The sequence below is a fragment of the Aethina tumida genome, chromosome 4 (genome assembly GCF_024364675.1).
Source record: "Aethina tumida isolate Nest 87 chromosome 4, icAetTumi1.1, whole genome shotgun sequence".
Lineage (NCBI taxonomy): Eukaryota > Metazoa > Arthropoda > Insecta > Coleoptera > Nitidulidae > Aethina > Aethina tumida.
The window spans coordinates 22545786-22564942 of NC_065438.1; the positions used below are offsets into that span (position 1 = coordinate 22545786).

Below are 19157 nucleotides of genomic sequence, written 5' to 3' on the forward strand. Positions count from 1 at the left end.
TTTATGTTGATGCGACATCTGGTGACAACATCGTGGAATTACAATAAATTTAGTTTGGCACACTGTAATTTGTTCATTTTCAATCAATTTTACCAACATTAGCGATTTGTTTCCACCGAATAAACGTCAAAATCGTGACATTTCGCACAAGTGATACGGTTGTTGACCAATAACATAATCCTTTATGTTTATAAATTTGGTGGCCACTCCGTTTGTTTAATGTGCCAGACGGATTAGGACAGTTTCGTTTGACCGGATTACATAATTTCCATTCAAAGTGCCAGGAAACCAAGTAAAGGTGAGCTGAGGACCCGTTATTTATTGTTTTGTGACTTCCATTGAACTCTTTCGTTCGATAATTGTAGAAAATTGGCAATAAAAGTTGAATATTTTATTAAATAGTCGTATTTTATTAGTTGTGTGTTGTGCGTGTGATAAATTTAGACTACAGTGTAGTAGTATAACAGTGAAGAGAATTGGAGATACTAAAAACAATTCTTTTATTCATGTATTTATCTATTTCTATGATAAATTTAATACTTATATTGTCTAAAAGAATTCAGTAATGTAATTTTTCTCTACAAGCAATAACAATTCTCAGAAAATATTTAATTAGAATAAAATAATCATAAGATCATTTACTGTTTATCCTAATGAGGTACTAAAATAATCATAAAGTTTATGGTTTGGACATTGGACAACTTTCAATTCGAAAGAAATCTCCGATGTTTGCTTTCCAAAGTCTACATATTTTTAGATAAGTCATGTGAATTATTATTCAGTGCACATACAAGTAAAATTTACATGCACAAATTGTCAGGACACACTTTTACTTTTGTCGTTTCGTTTTCACTACAAATACTACAACCATTTCTATTAATTTAACGGAACAACACATATTCATTCACAGATAGACTCGGTGTGGGGTTGGGCGTCGCCGCCCCTACGCATACAATTGGGCCCCCATCTTCATGTGCCCTGTCGGATGGGCGGCGGGGAGATGACCGGTGGCGGTGGCGTGGGCGCGGTGAGCGGCGGCGAGAGGCCGCCCTCGCCCGCCCGTCTGTCGCACACTTCAGAAAAACATCCGAAGACGACGCTGACGGAGCTCAATTTGCTGCGGAGGCACCGCGAACTGTGCGATGTGGTGCTGAACGTCGGCTCCAGGAAGATCTTCGCCCATCGCGTCATCCTGAGCGCCTGCAGTCCGTATTTTAGGGCTATGTTTACAGGTTTGTCTTGTAACAACTTGCGAGGTGATTTTGTGGTGTTTATTGGGGGTTTTGTGCAGGAGAGTTGGCGGAATCGAGGCAAACTGAGGTGACGATAAGGGACATAGATGAACTGGCCATGGATTTGCTAATAGACTTCTGTTACACGTCGCACATAATCGTGGAGGAGTCGAACGTGCAGATGTTATTGCCGGCTGCCTGTCTCCTTCAACTGACGGAAATCCAGGATATTTGTTGTGAGTTCCTGAAGCGACAGCTGGATCCGTCCAATTGTTTGGGCATCAGGGCTTTCGCCGACACGCACTCCTGCAGGGAATTGCTGCGCATAGCCGACAAGTTTACACAGCACAACTTCCAAGAGGTAACTACTTAACCAAGTAAATCAAACTTAGAGTAACTAAAAACACAAAAAATAGGTGATGGAGTCGGAGGAGTTCTTGCTGCTACCAGTAGGCCAACTGGTGGACATAATATCTAGTGACGAGCTGAACGTGCGAACCGAGGAGCAGGTGTACAATGCGGTGATGTCGTGGGTGAAGTACAACGTAAGCGACCGTCGCCAACACTTGCCGCAAGTGTTGCAGCACGTGCGCCTACCGCTGCTCAGTCCGAAGTTTTTAGTGGGCACCGTGGGCTCCGATTTATTGGTGAGATCCGACGAATCGTGCAGGGACTTGGTCGATGAGGCCAAGAACTATCTGCTGCTACCGCAGGAGCGACCCCTGATGCAGGGGCCGAGGACCCGACCGCGGAAACCCACGAGGAGAGGTATGGTACTACTAAAACTTATAATAGTGTTATATTTTCACGGTGTTGTTGTTGCAGGAGAGGTGTTATTTGCGGTCGGAGGCTGGTGCAGTGGAGACGCCATTGCGTCGGTCGAGAAGTTCGATCCAACCACCATGGAGTGGAAAATGGTGGCGCCGATGAGTAAACGTCGCTGTGGCGTGGGCGTGGCCGTCCTCAATGATCTCCTGTACGCCGTGGGTGGACACGACGGACAAAGTTATCTCAACAGCATTGAAAGGTACACGTTACACCTCCATTTCTAAGTATACGTCTTTTCATTGACATTATATTTCAGATACGATCCTCAGACTGATCAGTGGTCATGCGATGTGGCCCCCACGACATCTTGCCGCACTAGCGTAGGCGTGGCCGTCTTGGACAACCTGTTGTACGCCGTCGGAGGCCAAGATGGAGTGCAGTGTCTGAACCACGTGGAACGGTACGACCCTAAAGAGAACAAGTGGACTAAGGTGGCACCGATGACGACGCGTCGCTTGGGCGTTGCCGTCGCTGTGCTGGGCGGTTACTTGTACGCCATAGGAGGTTCAGACGGACAATCACCACTGAACACTGTCGAAAGATACGACCCACGACACAACAAATGGACCCTCGTCAGCCCTATGTCGACGAGGCGCAAACACCTGGGGTGTGCCGTCTTCAACAATTTAATATACGCGGTGGGCGGCAGAGACGACTGCATGGAACTGAGCAGCGCTGAAAGGTACAACCCTCACACCAACACCTGGAGCCCCATCGTCGCCATGACGTCCCGAAGAAGCGGGGTAAGATTCACAGCCAACCAGCACAAAAACACCACTTCATATTGTCATTTCAGGTTGGACTGGCGGTGGTGAACGGACAACTGTACGCGGTGGGCGGTTTCGACGGCACTGCCTACCTAAAATCCATCGAGTTCTACGACACGGAACAGAACCAGTGGCGGTTGTGCAGTTCGATGAACTATCGGCGGCTGGGCGGCGGTGTGGGCGTGATGCGTGCGCCCCAAACGGAGAATCGGATTTGGTAGCTGACGGTGAGGGTTTCCGGCAGCACAATTACCGTTAACTGATCACCAAGGACTTATTAATTAATTATTTGCGTTGCGTTACGTGTTTAACTCATGTAGTGCATTGTAGGTTGTAAGATATGATGGCTTTTTCTGGAGGAATTGAAGCAAGTCGATCCCTCATTATGAAATTACCAAATTTATGCATACAGTAACAAAAATACGGGCTGTACATTAAGTTTTATTAATGGTTGCATTTACTGATGATCTAATCAAATGAAGCGCGTGTGGTTTTATTGAACGTCAACGTTGTGTTTATCTATTGTGTTGATAAGTCTCAGTCAACGTCTTTTATAATATTGTTATTGTTACTGCCAATGATAATTGTGGTAATTTTGTACTTAGTATATGTGATTGTTGTACCTAAAAATTTTGTTGAATATTGAGATTTTATCGCAAATTGTAATAAGGATCTATAAATATAATAAGAACTCAATCATTTTAACAATAAGTATTATTTTTTGTAATTATTTATTTTTATAATTATTTAAGTAACTCACTCACGATTTTGTTTTTTCGTTTTAAGTTGTACATTGGATAAATTAAGTACGATATAAGCTCTTGACACACTTTAAAATAAAGGAGTTTGTAAATACCACCAAGTTTTAATTATTTAAATAAACACACATAAGATAATAAGCTGCTTTTAATAAAAAATGGAATGAAATACATAAGTAATATGAAACAAACTTACAATCTAAACATGGTATCACAGAAATGAACCAAACTGTAATTATAATAAAATAGAAACGTTCTAAAATCAGACTTAAAAATGCGAATTTCGTTATATACAAAACATAAGCACATAAGAAAATATATATAAAAAACTAATTCCTCACTTTCCGACACGAAGGACATCTCTTTATTTTTGTTAAATATGCAAGAGTCAACTCGGGATTTTCCAGAATTTTTGCTGCTGTCGTCTTTTCTGCTTTTCCTATTTTTATATACATAACGTTCGACGAAATTGAATAACAGATAATAATAATGCGAAATTATTACATTGCAAAAATTAAGCTGAACTTCTCGACACGTTGTTCATCCAGAAGGAAGCAGAAAACTCGATAGAAGTGAATTAAACGTCTCCCTTTATCTCTTTCAGATAATTAAAAAATAATCATTTTCTGCCATATCATCTTCTTGATGAACGACACGTTCACATTGATATATATATATATAAGCGAATTCGTTGTTGTTGGTTCACCGTTTTCATTGTCACACATCACAGAATACAGAACAGGGCAGTTTTATTATTCAAATGGGCGAATAATTAATTAATTAATAAAGTTCTTCCTTTCCATCATTCACAGATTAAACAGACAATTACAATTATTTGTTAAAAATTACAATAAATCTAGTACCAACAAATCACCAGTTACTTTTATATACAGATTGTGAACTGTGATTGTTGTCGGTGGGCTTTAGTCCAGATCGTCTTACAGATTTTAGTGGGGCGGTGCCTATAATTAAAGCAGTTCATCATTCACATTATGTACAAGATTTGAACTGCGATCACGATTCTAGTTAGTGGCTATTATATTTGAGTAGATGTATACAACTTAGGTCGCAAGCTCCAGTTATGTACAGATTTTATTGGGAACTGCGACGTAAAACGCTAAAATAATATTAAAATCTTGTCAACAACAAATCGTCAGTTTCGTTATGTACAAAGGTAAAACTGTGACGTGGCGAATTTAACTCGTTAATAAATAAGTCCTTTTATGTACACGGTTTGCGGACTGAATTTCTATAATTTAATGTGGGTTACAATGTGCAATGTTATTAATGTCAACCTAATTTATAACTGAACGAAAAAGTCTTAAAGCCTAATGACAACTGGGACGCGAGATTCGATTATGTACAGGGTGGCGAACCGCGTTGTTGTCATGATACATGCCAAGCCAATTGTTAATTGAGTCTTTGTTTTATCCTATACAGCCTTAATGCGTTAATTTTAATGTTTATGTACAAATTGGTGACCAACAATCAGCAGTTCCTTTATGTACAGCTTGGAACTGTGATGTGTCACTTAAATCGTAAATGATACTCGTGTTAATTGGTGCAATTCCTTAAAACTAACCTTAATTAAATCCATAGAATTGGTTCCCAAACAACTAAACAAAAAATAACTTATTCTAATTAGAGAAGGTCACTAAGACTAAATTTATGTTACAATTAATTCCATAGTATTGGTGTTCGACGAAGGATCTTAAAATTAAATACTGTTACAACGAATTACACCTAATAAAAGGAGTTTAAAACCTTAAAACAACTTAATTTTTATGTACAATTGGGTGACGATGGATCACAAATCCATTTATGTACAAGTTGAAGATTGCAATGCCTGATCGTCACTTTCCAGCTTGAATTTTATCGTGTTATTATCATAAAGGGTGGCGTGTAGTCAATACGCATCATATATACAAGACTTGTTGTCTAATTTGTGGTCTTAATACTTGTGTATTATATACAATATATTCTAATAACTGTACAACTTTATTTTTTAAAACTTAATCCATAAATTGTAGGATATAATAATATTCCTTAATTAACTTAAACTGAAATTTTGACCGTTCATTAAAAACGTCGTCAAAATCCAGTTAATTTTTGCCATTGTTGAATAATAAGCATTTTCATGCAATTAATATGTACACCTTAAACTAATGCTTTAAAAAATTGTTAAACGCAAATAAAATTGTATGAAAACTTATAAAACATCAAGTTTTTGATGATGAGAACGGGAAATGTAGTATTTACCTAATTATTTAACCTTATGGTAACCTAAAACTGCAATTTCTGTGGTTCTAAAAACTCACCGAATGCAGACTAATAACCTGATTTTGTGTTTTACTTGCAGTTAATTATTATTTACAATTTTACCTATGAGATTACACACAAAATCTGTAAATTTCAAGTGCTACAAAAGTGTCAAATTTGTACAAAATTTCACACAATTTAAAGTAGATGATATTGAATTTTTAAGCCTGAAATAAACAAATTACACCAAACTAAACCTGATTTGATTAATTTTTATGTACAACAATTTAAAAAGATGTTTTTTTTAGCCCAATTTAATATAATAATGGATAGAATAGATAAAATATGATTTTATATCATTATTTGTGATATATTAATCTTGACAAATGATGGATAATGAAGAACATATATTTGATAAAATACTTGTTTAGACATTCTGAATTATAAATACTTATAAATTAAAACGTTTCTCAGGTTATCAAGTGATGATTTTAGTACCATTTGAACAATAAAAACTATAATTTTGAACGTGTTAAACAAAAATACAATTTTTCACATTATTAGATTATGTTAGGATATGGACATACACATTTTTACTGAATAATAAATAATATAGTAAAACGATAAAAATCGTCGTGCCACAGTGAAACAGCCAACCACCGAACCAACGGCACAAAAGAATAATCAAAACCCAACCGTAACTGATCCTATTATACAATAATGCTCGTGAACACTTACATATACACATTGCACAACATCGAACATCGACGTGTGTGTAGATGGCGCTGGTGACCTACCAATCGCACGCCTCCTCCACCGGCCTCTACCCGGTGTACTGGTAGCTAGCGGGCACCGGGTGGAGCGGCTGGCGGTGCGGCGCGGTGTGCTGCAGCCGCTGTATGTGGCAGCCGCGGCACATCAGACGTCCGTCCAACGGATAGCACCGTTTGTCCGGCTCGTCGGTCAGCTGCATGCCGCACTCCTCGCACACGTAACAGTCCACGTGGAAGTCCTTGTCCATCGAGACCACCCGCACCGTTTCCTCGGTGCCCTCCACCGGCGTAATACCTGTAACGTTTCAATTAGTAATCGAGCAGACTAAAAGGGGTTGGGTTGACTGGGGGTGGGATGGTTTACCGTTTCCGCAGGCGGCGCACTTGGGCGCGAACATGCGATGGTAGTCGTTGACGCAGTAGATCTTGTTGTCGACGTCGACGGTGAACGGGACGCCGTCCAGGCACTCGTTGCACACGCAGCACCGGAAACAACCCGGATGGTAGGACTTCCCCATGGCTTGTAATATCTAATTCAACAGACAACACAATTAGAAGTCACAAAAAAGTACTTTAAGGACAAACAGTGAAGCAATAAGCAAAAGCATAATATTATAGCTGTTCTACACACACAATTTATTGCCAATTTTTTTAATTTTCACAAATTTTCTAGTACTTTTGACACTACCAACTTTTAAACCAAATTTGTTTACAAAACTATATGAGTTTCATATACTAAAAGAACATAACCAAAAATTGGTAAGGTTGCCTGCACTGGTGAAGAACTGCTGCTAATAAATTAATGTGTGTGAAACAACAGTTAGAACTAAACATATCCAAGTGTTAGTCATTAGTCCCGCCACCGCATCGCCGACGTTAGTCACTCCTTGTTAGTAATCAAACAGCCAGTTCAGATCAAACTCACCATCTCCATAATCAAATGGCCGCAAATGGCGCACTTCTCGGCCGTCTGTTGGAACCCGGAGTACTGAAACAAATTCTTAACTTTACGTTCTTATTTGATTTCGACTCAATGGTACTTCAAATTATAAGAAAAGAAACGTCAAATGTTGGTAAGATTTTGCACGAATTGGGATTAGAAATTTGATGCTTACCAGGTAATCTTCTTCGCAGTAGACGCGACCGTGCACGTTGTAAAACGCCTTGCCGCGCAGGGCACGGCCGCATGAGCAACAAATGAAGCAGTTAGTGTGGTAGAGGTTGCCCATCGCCTGGCAGGCCTGACCTGCTCCGGTTACTTTGTCGCCGCATGTGTGGCAAATGCCTGAACAACAGAAAGTTACTTTGTTATGAGTTATTGTACCACTTATGTCTAATAAAAGGAGTTCTCAGAAACCTATTAGAAAAAAGTGTGCTCTAAATGGTCAAGAGGAAACAATAGAATTTTTTATATATGCGAACAAAAAACAAAGCTAATCTAATAATTGATCAATCATGGACAATGACATGATAATGAATAAAAATACAATATTATCTCGTTTTATTTACCGAAATACTCTCCCTCCTCCTCGTGTTTCTCCATCTCCTCCTCAATCTGCCTGGTCATCTCCTCGATCTTGCGCTCGGCCTCGGTGGGCCCACGCGGTTTGGGCGGCGTCACGCTGTACGGCAACAGGTTCTTGCCGCTTATCTTCAGCTTGCCAGTGCTGGTGGTGCTGCAGGTGCTGGGCGTCGGACTCGGGGCAGGAGACGGCCGCTTGTCCACTATCTTCTCCTGCATCGGCAACTTCTTCGGCTCCTTCACAGGTTGCACCTTGGTCGGCGTCTGTGCTATGCCCGTTGCCGGGGACCGGTCGTAGTTCTTGGCCGAGGACGTCTGGAACTGGGTGTTGGTGCTCAACGTGTGCGACACGTTGCCCGTCATGCACACGTAGTCGCTCGCGTTGATCTCGTCCAGTTGTTGTTGGGTGAACGATTTGGCGGCGGGTTGTTCCTGATAATAGCCCTGTTGGGGGGCGGCCTTGCTGATGTTCGCCGTCTGCGGTCTTTGCATCACGGAATACTCGGCGTGCTTGTAGGCTGGCTGGTAGTTTTGGACAGGGTACATTTGGGAGGCACTCGCGGCCACTTGGGGCCCAGCCATGGCGCCGGAGCTCTTATGCGACATGCTGTGCACGTTCTCATAAACCGGGGGTCCGTCCAGATCCCTGTTCAATCTGTTACCTGATGGTACTTGGGGCTGGGCCTTCCTGTACACGTCAGCCGGTTGCTGCTGGTAGTATTGTTGTGGCATCGTCCTACCTGGGTAATAGTTGATGTTCTCATACACCGGGCCTGCATTAGTGGCCATACTGGTTCTGGGGCTGTTGGAATGTTGGGAAGAGCCACTCAATGAATGAGTAGGGCTCGTACTGATGGGCACCTGGGGCTTGGCACACTGTACGTACACGTCGTTCTCCTCCACGGCCTTCTGGGCCGCAATCGTCTCCACTTGTTTGGGGGTCGCGTACTTCGAACTGGCAATGATGTTGCTCCGCTCATACATGGTGTAGTCGTTCGATTTCGCAGACTCGTTAGCGAACGTTTCGATGGCGCCCACCGTCTTGTGTTTCTGGTAACCGGGCACGGCGGGCTCGGCCTTCGACACGTTCGATATGCGTCCGTATCTCGGGTCCTCGTTCTGCCCGTTCAGCGACATGAACTGCATCTTCTGCACGTACGACTGGTCCAGCGATGGATCCATTGCGGCGAGGGTGGATGGACGGGGTGAAACGCGCTGGGAACGGCCGATTAACGGGTTGACGGTGAGGGCGGGACCGGGGACGACTCACTAGTCGTTCGTGATTCAATCAGGGAATCATGGATTGTGATAAATCACTCGATTATTTACCCAACAAAAAAATTACGCTAATTGCCACCGGCGCCACCTACACAACCGACCCAGAACTTGCTCGAACACCCAAAAAAAAACAACAATCAAATTTCTCATTTATTAACTGTTTGTGTTAAACAATTTGATTACAAATGTGCAGAAATGTCATATGAAGGCAACAAAATTCATTTGAAGCAGGCAACATCTTAAAATACATGCAAAATATACTGATATTATTAATTTTGTAGACACGCATTGACAGGTTGACCACTTGTAGGATATATATTACTAGTAATTTTATTATTAATTTAATCATTGAAAACCTGATCCTCGGTAGGGAATATTAGAAATTCCATCCCCAATTAGATTGTAAAGATTATACTTTTTCACTTCTACATTTCTTAACTTTTAAATATTTCATGTACATTAAACAGTTTCTGGTTTATATCGGTACAAATACATATTTTTAATAAGTGTCACCGAGATTTGTCATTGAAGCCCCGATATACTTTTTAAACAAATTGAAAACTAAAAATTTTAAATAGAAAAAATATTTCAAATTTTAGATTCAGTGCTACCACATGCAAAAATAAAAAATCAAATAAAATAATAAAATAAATGTGTATGATAATTGTTGTACAATTGTTTTACATAACGTATAAAACAAAAAACACTTGTCAGAAATTCTCTGTTAAAAAAATCAACTGCCAGTTCATCTGACAACATTTGTGACGTTTGACAGCGTGCGCCGAAGTAATAAGGTTAGATCGCCTCTCCAAAACATTGCACCACCTTGGACCCAGAAACTCCAGCCACCATGGACGACGGTGATTTTGAGTTGCCCGACGACTTAAAAGACGACGTCGAAATCATATATTCCGACTCGGAGGACGACGACGACGACCAGCCGGACCCCTATTCCCTGGAGGACGTCCTTGAGTCCGTCGACATCAACGACGAAGAAGTAGTTGACCTGGCCAAGTTTACGTTCACCAAACACACGCAGTCGGTGTTCTGCGGCGACGTGAGCAGCGACGACAAGTTGGCGGTGACCGGGGGCCAAGACGACGCCGCCTACGTCTGGGATCTGGAGACCGGGGAGATTGTCTTGGAATGTACCGGCCACAGGGATTCCGTGGTGATCGTGCAGTTCAACCACACCAACCAGTACGTGGTGACGGCCGACATGGGGGGCATGATACAGGTGTGGGACGTGATCGACAAGAAGCTGATCTGGTGCTTTGAAGGTGATGACTTGCACTGGCTGACCTGGCACGGGCAGGCCAACGTTCTGGTCGCCGGGTTCCAGGCGGGCGACATCTACGTGTGGCAGATTCCCCAGGGCAACACCAAGGTGTTACCTACAGCTGGCTTTGCACACACAACCCATGGTAAGATATTGCCCAACGGCAAACAACTGTTGGCCTCCTACCAGGGTGGGTTACTGAAACTGTGGGACTTGAAGACTGTGACGGCGGTGTGGCAATGTAACTTAGACCAACCCATATTTTCGTTTGATATTAACGCGGACGCCAGCCTGGCCATACTCACCCCATCTGGGCAACTGGTTAAGATGTCAGATGGTAAGATTGTAACCAGTTTTTTAGTCGGAGACGAGGCCGAATCAGACATGGAGGTGGCGCATTTCGACAGTGACTTAGGAATGGTTGTGACTGGAGGATTGTCTGGAATGTTGTGCGTCTGGGACGTCAGAAAACAGGCGCTAAGACACAAGGCTCAGCTGCTTGCCTCTGTAACGATCCTCAAACAGGCAAAAAGCGGCATAATGTTCGTAGGAGGAGCTGATGGGATCGTATACGTTTGTGATGTAAAACAGGGCACTCATTTGGAAACTCTGACAGGCCATAGACAAGGAATATTAAGCATGAAACCTTTTGCTAATGGCACCAAACTGTTGACCACCGGAGACGATGGTGTGGCCAAGATTTTCGATATTAAATCATAATTCCATATTCTTATGTAACAAGGGACTTAAATTTTCTATAGATGTTTACAAGAATTTTGTATTTACCTATATTATCATGTATACCCTTTTGATGTTCGATGTACCCGGATTGATGCGTGTGAATCGAAGGCTGTTTGTTAATTTTTATTGTTATATTCATGCTTATGAATGAGAGTATAATAAAGATCTGTTTTGTAACCCTGCCTTTTTATTATTATATTGTATTCTATTTAATTAAACCCAATTTTATAATATAAACTAACAATAGTATCAAAACTATAAAATTATAACGGTTGTTTTATTCAATTTTAAGTTGTTTTGATCATTTATTTTCATCGATTTTATCAGCTCAATAAATTTAATTCACTTTTTCGATTAAATTTGGGAGTCCTGGTATTTAATTTAATTAAATTAAGATTGCTAAACAACGATTTTTGTAAATGTCTATTTAAAATGAAAATGTTAAAAACATACGTAAGATTTTTTTAAATTGTTAAAGTAAAAACTTCAATGAAAAATGAATAATTTGAATATTAAAATCAATAGTATTTGTTCAGTTAAATTTAAACAGTTAAGTTGTAAACGTATAAAAATTGAAAATGACGAATCCGAAAGAATATATCGCACCCGAATAAAGATGTGGCAAGGCAGTCATCCGGCGTTTAGCCGTGAGCCCCATCGAAAGCGATTAGACCCAATTTCGCACAGGATGCGGCGCGGGGGGACCACAGCCCAACCATACCGAGCCGACGACCACCACCACGTCGCAGTCGGTTCACGTTTACAGTCTTGGTTGTGTGCGGTGTCGCAGCCGGTTGCGCCGGAACCACGTGTTTGTGATGGTATTACATTGCTGAACGCTGATCGTGTCTGTTCAATAAGTTTTTGCCAACCATGGGTTCGAAGAAGGGCAGCGTGGGCGACGTGAGCCAAAGCTCGGGGGTGAAGATGAAGAAGGAACTGTCGCTGATGGACGGCGTCGCGATCATCGTCGGCGTAATAATTGGGTCAGGGATATTCGTGTCGCCGAAAGGGGTGCTGAAGTACTCTGGCTCGGTGGGTGCCTCCGTACTGATATGGATCTCGTCGGGCGTGCTGTCGATGATCGGGGCGTTGTGTTACGCCGAATTGGGTGAGTTTCGTTTTGGCGGTGCAAAACGGCGCCAAAATTACATCATCTCTGCGGAACACGTGGGTACGCAACGTGCTACCTGTTGATTGTCCGATTACCTGGCGTCGCTTTTCGTTTGAGTGCGTTTAATTATAAACCCGATTTCCGTCCCCCTTTTAGTAACGACGTCGTTAAATTTACATTTGTATTTGCTTTTCGTGCATAAACTAGTTGATAAAGAACGGTATTGTCCAGGTGGGATCGCAAACTCGATTAGCGTTGCATCAGTCGAAAGTGTGTTATGCGTTTCGCAACGTAAATTGATTGAGCATATGTACTTTATTTACTCTTACTTTATTGCAATATTAATTTAACCAGTATTAATCATTTATCGGAAGTATTATCGATAAATGCATTTGATATAATTATTAAGAGTATTGTTGAACACAATGTAAATTTTAATTAATCAAATCAAGGTCTGTCGCAGTATCTAAGTAAAACAAAATCTAAATATCAAATGAAGTTTTGTAACTGGTTTGTAAAACTGAAAAACAGTCAATAAACAATGTTTTTATATTGATTGTGTCAGATCACAACACATAAACACAGAGTAAACACTAAAGTTTTGGAATATGTCTTGATTTATTAATTTACAACAAATATAAACGTCACATAATTCAGCAAGAAAAAACATTAGTTAAAACGACTTAATTTATTAGATTCGAAATCGTTCCCAATTTTCTAGTGTCAAGAGAAACCCCAAATAAATTAATACACAGAACTACATCACAGTAAACATTTTAGAAAGAAAAATATTCATCAAAACGACATATTATTGCTAAATATTTTAACAAAAAAAAATTAATAAAAATGGTTGATATTAATAGAATAAATTCTTTTGCAACTATCGATTGTTAAGGGAAACCGCCAAACAAAATAATACACAGAACTAAATCACAGTAAACATTTTAGAAAGAAAAACTTTAATCAAAACGACTTATTGGTTAATATTAAAAGAATAAATTCGTTTGCAATTAACTAATTTTTTCAAAATATTTCTAATTGCTTCTCATTTTCTATACATATACAATAATATACAAAAATACGTCATAGTATACATTTTAGAAAGAAAAACATAATAAAAACGACATATTGGTTAATATTAAAAGAATAAATTCATTTTCAACTAACTAGTGATTATTTTCTAAATATTCCTAACTGTTTCCACTTTTTTTAGAGGAAACCTCTAAATACTATACTAGACAGAAATACATCATAGAAAACATTTTAGCAAGAATAACATTATTAAAAACGATTTATTGGTTAATATTAAAAGAATAAATTCGTTTGCAGTTGAGTATCTTTTTTTTTCTTAGTATTCCTAATTGCTTCCCACTTTCTAATGCTAAGAGAAAGGCCCGTATACAATAAAATAAAGAAATACATCATAGTAAACATTTTGGCAAGAAAAACATTAATAAAAACGAGTTATTGTTTATAATTAAAACAATAAATTCATTTTCAACCGACTAGCGATTATTTTCTAAATATTCCTAACTGTTCCCATTTTCTAGTGTTAGGGGAAACTCCCAAATACAATAATACACAGAAATACATCATAGTAAATATTTTAGCAAGAAAAACATGAATAAAAACAATTTATTGTTTAATATTATTAGAATAAATTCGTTTGAAACTAACTAGCAATTTTTTTCTAAATGCTCTTAATTGTTGCCCATTTTCTAGTGTTAGGGGAAACCCCCAAATAAAATAATGCACAGAAATACATCATAGTATACATTTTAGCAAGAAAAACATTAATAAAAATGAGGTATTGCTTAATATTAATAGAATAAATTCTTTTGCAGCTAGTTTTCTAAATATGGTTTCCAATTTGCTAGCGTAAGAGGAAACCCACACATAGTAAACACTAAACCATTGGAATATGTTTTGATTTATTAATTTTGTCGCACATCATTAAGATAAAATTACATTTGTGTTAAATACGATTAGTTGTGACTCACACATTCCGTATACTATGCATATTATAGAGAACAAACTATTTGTGCATCAAGCAAATAATTTGTAAACAATTTAGTCACAAACTTTGCAGTAATTAAAAACCTTTAAATTAAAATAAGATGCTTGTGAGCATATGGAACATTACTTAAGCAACACCTGTTATAAAATTATTGCGAAGGCGCTTCAAAACAATATTGTAAAAACGTTGTCAATTTACAGAACAAAAATTCAAGGTTTAAGCATTTACATTTTTTTAAATTTCTAATTTTATCAGTGGAAATTGTAAATCAATTTTGTTGTTAATAACCTTCATTTTAAGTTTTGTGGCATGATGAAATAATAAAAAAATTAATAAGAAATTAAATTGGATTTCGTGTTGAAGAATAGCACGGTAATCATAAAATTTTATTGAAATAACTTCAATCGAATCCAGTTATTGTTAAATAATTTATAGATACGGCCCGACCTCAGTTTCCCCAGTAAATAGAATTAGTGTAAACAGTTCCAAAAATTGTAAATACTAAATGAATGAATCACTCGAGTGATACAGAAGCTGTAGAGATTTTCATCATCTCGATCGGGTTTCCCTTTTGTTTGACGAAGGACCAAATAAAATGCGAGATAAAACGTCTCAAAGTACACATTGCAGTGTTTATTGAACTCAGATTTTTTACGAGGAAGTCGTCCAACTATCGGAAGTTTTTCGTAACTTATCAATTCTGTTTATTCACAAACAGACACACACACATTTGTTGCGACAGATAAAGTTGGCCGTTACATTGTACGCGTTTAATTATTACTGTGATGGCGATAAATGTTTATGTTAGTTTAATTACCTGTCTGACGTCACTGAAAATGACCCAAAAATAATCAGTTAAATTTGTTTGCCAATAATTACCGTTTATTTGTTAATGCTTCGCATTATTGCAAATTAAGTCATTGTGGTAATTATTTAATGTGTGCTAAGTACAAATGTGGCTATTAAATTTAAATGTTGGAAGAAGATTTTTCAGTATTCTCCATCCAGACTATCATAGTTGAAATATTAAATGATTTTGTTAATATCTTAAACAAGTCCGAAAAAGGTTGATAAATTTGTTTGCGGTTGCTTACTAATGATTCCGAATTGTTCCCAATTTTTTAGTATTAAAGGAAACCCCAAATAATAAACATATAAACGTCATAGCATAAGTTTAGCAAAAAAATATTGATAAAAACGACTTAATTTATAAATATTAATAGAATAAATTCGTTTTGAACTAATTAGCAATTGTTTCCTAATGATTTCAAATTGTCCTCAATTTTCTAGTGTTAAGAGAAACCTCAAATAAAACATAAAAAGGTTATAGTAATATTTTAGTAAGAAAACGTTAATAAAAATGGCTTATTGATTAATATAAATAGAATAAATTCATTTGCAATAAAACTAGTCACTGTTCCCAAATGTTCCAAATTGTTCCCAATTTTCTAGTGCTAGGGGAAACCCTGAATAAAATAATGCACAGAAATATATCATAGTAAACATTTTAACAAGAAAAACATTAAAAAGAATGACTTAATTGTTAATAATAATAGAATAAATTTGTTTACAACTAATTAGTGATTGATTATTTTCTAAATATTCCTAATTGATTCCAATTTTCTAGTGAAAATAATAAAATAAATATAAAATAATACACAGAAATACATCAAAGTTGCTTACTAGAGTTAGAATAAATAAGTTTTCATCTAACTAGTGATTGTTTTCTTCATATTCCTAATTGTTTCCAATTTTCTAGTGCTAGGAGAAACCCTCAAATAAAATAATACACAGAAATACATCATAGTAAACATTTTAACAAGAAAAACACTTAAAAAAATGACTTATTGCTTAATATTAATAGAATAAATTATTTTGCAGCTAACAAGTGACTTTTTTTTCTAAATATTCCTGATTGTTTCCAATTTTATATTGTTAGGGTAATCCCCGAATAAAATAATACACAAAAATACATCATAGCAAACATTTTAGCAAGAAAAATGTTTATAAAAATGACTTATTGATTAATATTAATAGAATAAATTAGTTGGCAACTAACCTGTCATTGTTTTCTAAATATTCCTAATTTTTTCAAATTTTCTAATGATGGGGAAAACCCACAAATAAAATAATACACAGAAATTCATTATAGTAAACATTTTAGGAAGAAAATCATTTGAAAAAACGACTTTTTTCATACTTTTATTAGAATAAATTAGTTTTCAGCTAACTAGTGATTGTTTTTCACTTTCCACATTTTACCAAAAAAAAAACATTAATAAATATTCTAAATATTCTCAATTGATTTCAATTTTTTAGTGTTAGAGGAAACCCTAAATACAACATTTTTATTTTTTAGGTACAATGATTCCAAAATCGGGAGGCGACTACGCCTACATCAGCGAAGCGTTCGGTCCTCTTCCCGCCTTCCTTTACTTGTGGGTGGCGCTGTTCATCCTGGTGCCGACCGGGAATGCGATCACCGCCATCACCTTCGCCCAGTACATCCTGCAGCCGATCTGGGGTCCCGATTGTCCCGTCCCGTACGAAGCGGTGCGTCTCCTGGCAGCCGCCACCACCTGTCTTCTCACCATCATCAACTGCTACAACGTCAAGTGGGTGACGAGGGTGCAGGACATTTTCACACTCACCAAACTGTTCGCAGTGTTGATCATTGTCATTGCCGGAGTTTATTATTTGTGCATTGGGCACGTTGAGCATTTCGTCGATCCCATGAAGGGCACGGAGTGGGGCCCCGGAAATATCGCCCTGGCCTTTTACTCCGGTTTGTTCTCGTATTCGGGGTGGAACTACTTGAATTACGTCACTGAGGAGCTCAAGGATCCTTATAAGTAAGTAAAAGGGTGTCCCCATAAAAATAAGTGGGTCAATTAAGGCATTTTGTATTCAAAATCTCATAAAAATGTGGCAAAAATAAGACACATTGAAGAAAAAACATTTTATTTATGTTTTTAAACATCATAATATGATGTTTAAATGTTCATGATTCCCATCACAGAGAATGAAATTAATTTAACTTATTAAAGGAAGTTATAAACAAGCCTTTTGTATCACCATTATATTAATATAGTATTAAAACACAACTGAATGAACTTAATGTACAAGGAAGTGTATAATTTCCATATCCAAAAATAACTCTAATCCTTAAGTTTCTGCTGTTTATTTTAAAAGTACAAAGAATATGAAAATTTGTGTTTCAGGAATCTTCCAAAGGCGATTTGCATTTCAATGCCAATCGTTACAATAGTCTACGTGGTGACCAACATCGCCTACTTTGTGGTGCTGAGCAAAACAGAAATATTGGATTCGGACGCCGTTGCTGTGAATTTCGGGGACAAAATGTTGGGAACCTTTTCCTTCCTGATGCCCTTCTTCGTCGCCTGCTCCACCTTTGGCTCCTTAAACGGGGCGATCTTCGCCTCCTCCAGGTTGTTCTTCGTAGGCGCACGTTCCGGACATCTACCCAGAGCCATCGCCCTGATAGACGTCAAAAGATTGACGCCGGTACCATCGTTGGTCTTCATGGTAAGATATCATTCCTACTGGGGGGCGATAAAGCGATTTGTTTAAGTACATAAGTGCGGTGTATTTGACAAGGAATTGAGCTAATTCGACGTAATGGTGACAGGAAGCATTTAATGCTCGCCTGACACCGATTGAACACGGCTCTCCTTTTGTTAAGACGGACGACTTTGTTTCATCGCCACTTGATTGACACCACACATTACATTAATAACCCACTTGTTTGTTAAATCTTTAAAACGTTCATTTTTAGTGCCTGATCACGTTGGCCCTTCTGATCACGGAGGACGTGTACGTCCTCATCAACTTCGTGTCATTCGTCGAGGCCCTGTTCATCACCATCAGCGTGGCCGGTTTGTTGTACATGCGTCGCACGAAGGCGACCCTCAATCGACCCATCAAAGTGAGCATCGTCTTCCCCATCATCTTCTTCATCATCTGCACCCTGCTGATTACGTGTCCGTGCGTGAAGAGTCCGCGTGAGATCGCGATAGGGGTGGCGTTCACCGTGGTCGGCATACCCGTGTATCTAGTGACGATCGCATGGGAGAACAAGCCCGAGTGGCTGGTTAAGACTTTTAACGACTTTAACAATGCGTGCGCCAAGCTGTTCATGTGCGTGACCGCCGAAGATGAAAGCTATTACAATTAATGGACTGAATAAATGAATTGTGACTCTGTACAGTATTAAATTTAGGATTGTGGAAGTGCCTTCTTCCACCTTAGTAATTTGCTAGAGTTATTTTTTGTTTTATTTATTTTGTATTAAGTTCGGGGAACTTAACTGTAAAACAATTGTATGTAGAACCTTTAGGATAAGCGTTTAAAGACAATAGTCCTGGTGGATTTTTAGGACAAGGCCCAAACTAATTTATGTATTCTCGAATGACAATATTTAATTTATTTTATTTATTATTCATTGGGTATGTACAACTTTTTTAGTCGCTAGTTAATGTACAGTTTAGCGTTTGTCTCAGTACATTCCGAATTATTTTTTGTAATTATGTTAATAAATCTACATTTTAAAAACACTAGTCTTTCACTTC

General features: G+C 38.4%; 4 protein-coding genes across 5 annotated transcripts; 3 read left to right on the plus strand and 1 right to left on the minus strand.

Annotated features, from left to right (window-relative positions):
- The first annotated feature begins 121 nt into the window (after positions 1–121).
- Positions 122–3682, plus strand: LOC109596887 (kelch-like protein diablo). Its single transcript, XM_020012483.2, has 7 exons — positions 122–298; positions 911–1232; positions 1292–1593; positions 1649–2000; positions 2058–2259; positions 2317–2803; positions 2857–3682. Exons 2-7 carry the CDS (start codon positions 986–988, stop codon positions 3046–3048), a joined length of 1782 nt encoding a protein of 593 aa, XP_019868042.2. The 5' UTR covers positions 122–298; positions 911–985; the 3' UTR covers positions 3049–3682.
- A 33-nt stretch (positions 3683–3715) lies between these two features.
- On the minus strand, positions 3716–9818 carry LOC109596888 (LIM domain-containing protein jub). 2 transcript variants are annotated; one of them, XM_049966641.1, is made up of 5 exons: positions 8127–9818; positions 7733–7902; positions 7543–7617; positions 6982–7147; positions 3716–6912 (listed from the first exon to the last, which is right to left on the minus strand). In XM_049966641.1, exons 1-5 carry the CDS (start codon positions 9319–9321, stop codon positions 6668–6670), a joined length of 1851 nt encoding a protein of 616 aa, XP_049822598.1. In that variant the 5' UTR covers positions 9322–9818; the 3' UTR covers positions 3716–6667. The 2 variants fall into 2 exon arrangements, with proteins under 2 accessions (XP_049822598.1, XP_019868043.2); XM_020012484.2 differs by having other exon boundaries at positions 7543–7605; positions 8127–9816.
- Positions 9819–10096: 278 nt separating this feature from the next.
- Positions 10097–11614, plus strand: LOC109596869 (angio-associated migratory cell protein). Its single transcript, XM_020012467.2, has one exon. The coding sequence runs from the start codon at positions 10268–10270 to the stop codon at positions 11414–11416; it is 1149 nt and encodes a 382-aa protein (XP_019868026.2). The 5' UTR covers positions 10097–10267; the 3' UTR covers positions 11417–11614.
- A 495-nt stretch (positions 11615–12109) lies between these two features.
- Positions 12110–19142, plus strand: LOC109596878 (Y+L amino acid transporter 2). Its single transcript, XM_049966798.1, has 4 exons — positions 12110–12548; positions 16928–17420; positions 17790–18114; positions 18365–19142. Exons 1-4 carry the CDS (start codon positions 12311–12313, stop codon positions 18761–18763), a joined length of 1455 nt encoding a protein of 484 aa, XP_049822755.1. The 5' UTR covers positions 12110–12310; the 3' UTR covers positions 18764–19142.
- Positions 19143–19157: the final 15 nt, after the last annotated feature.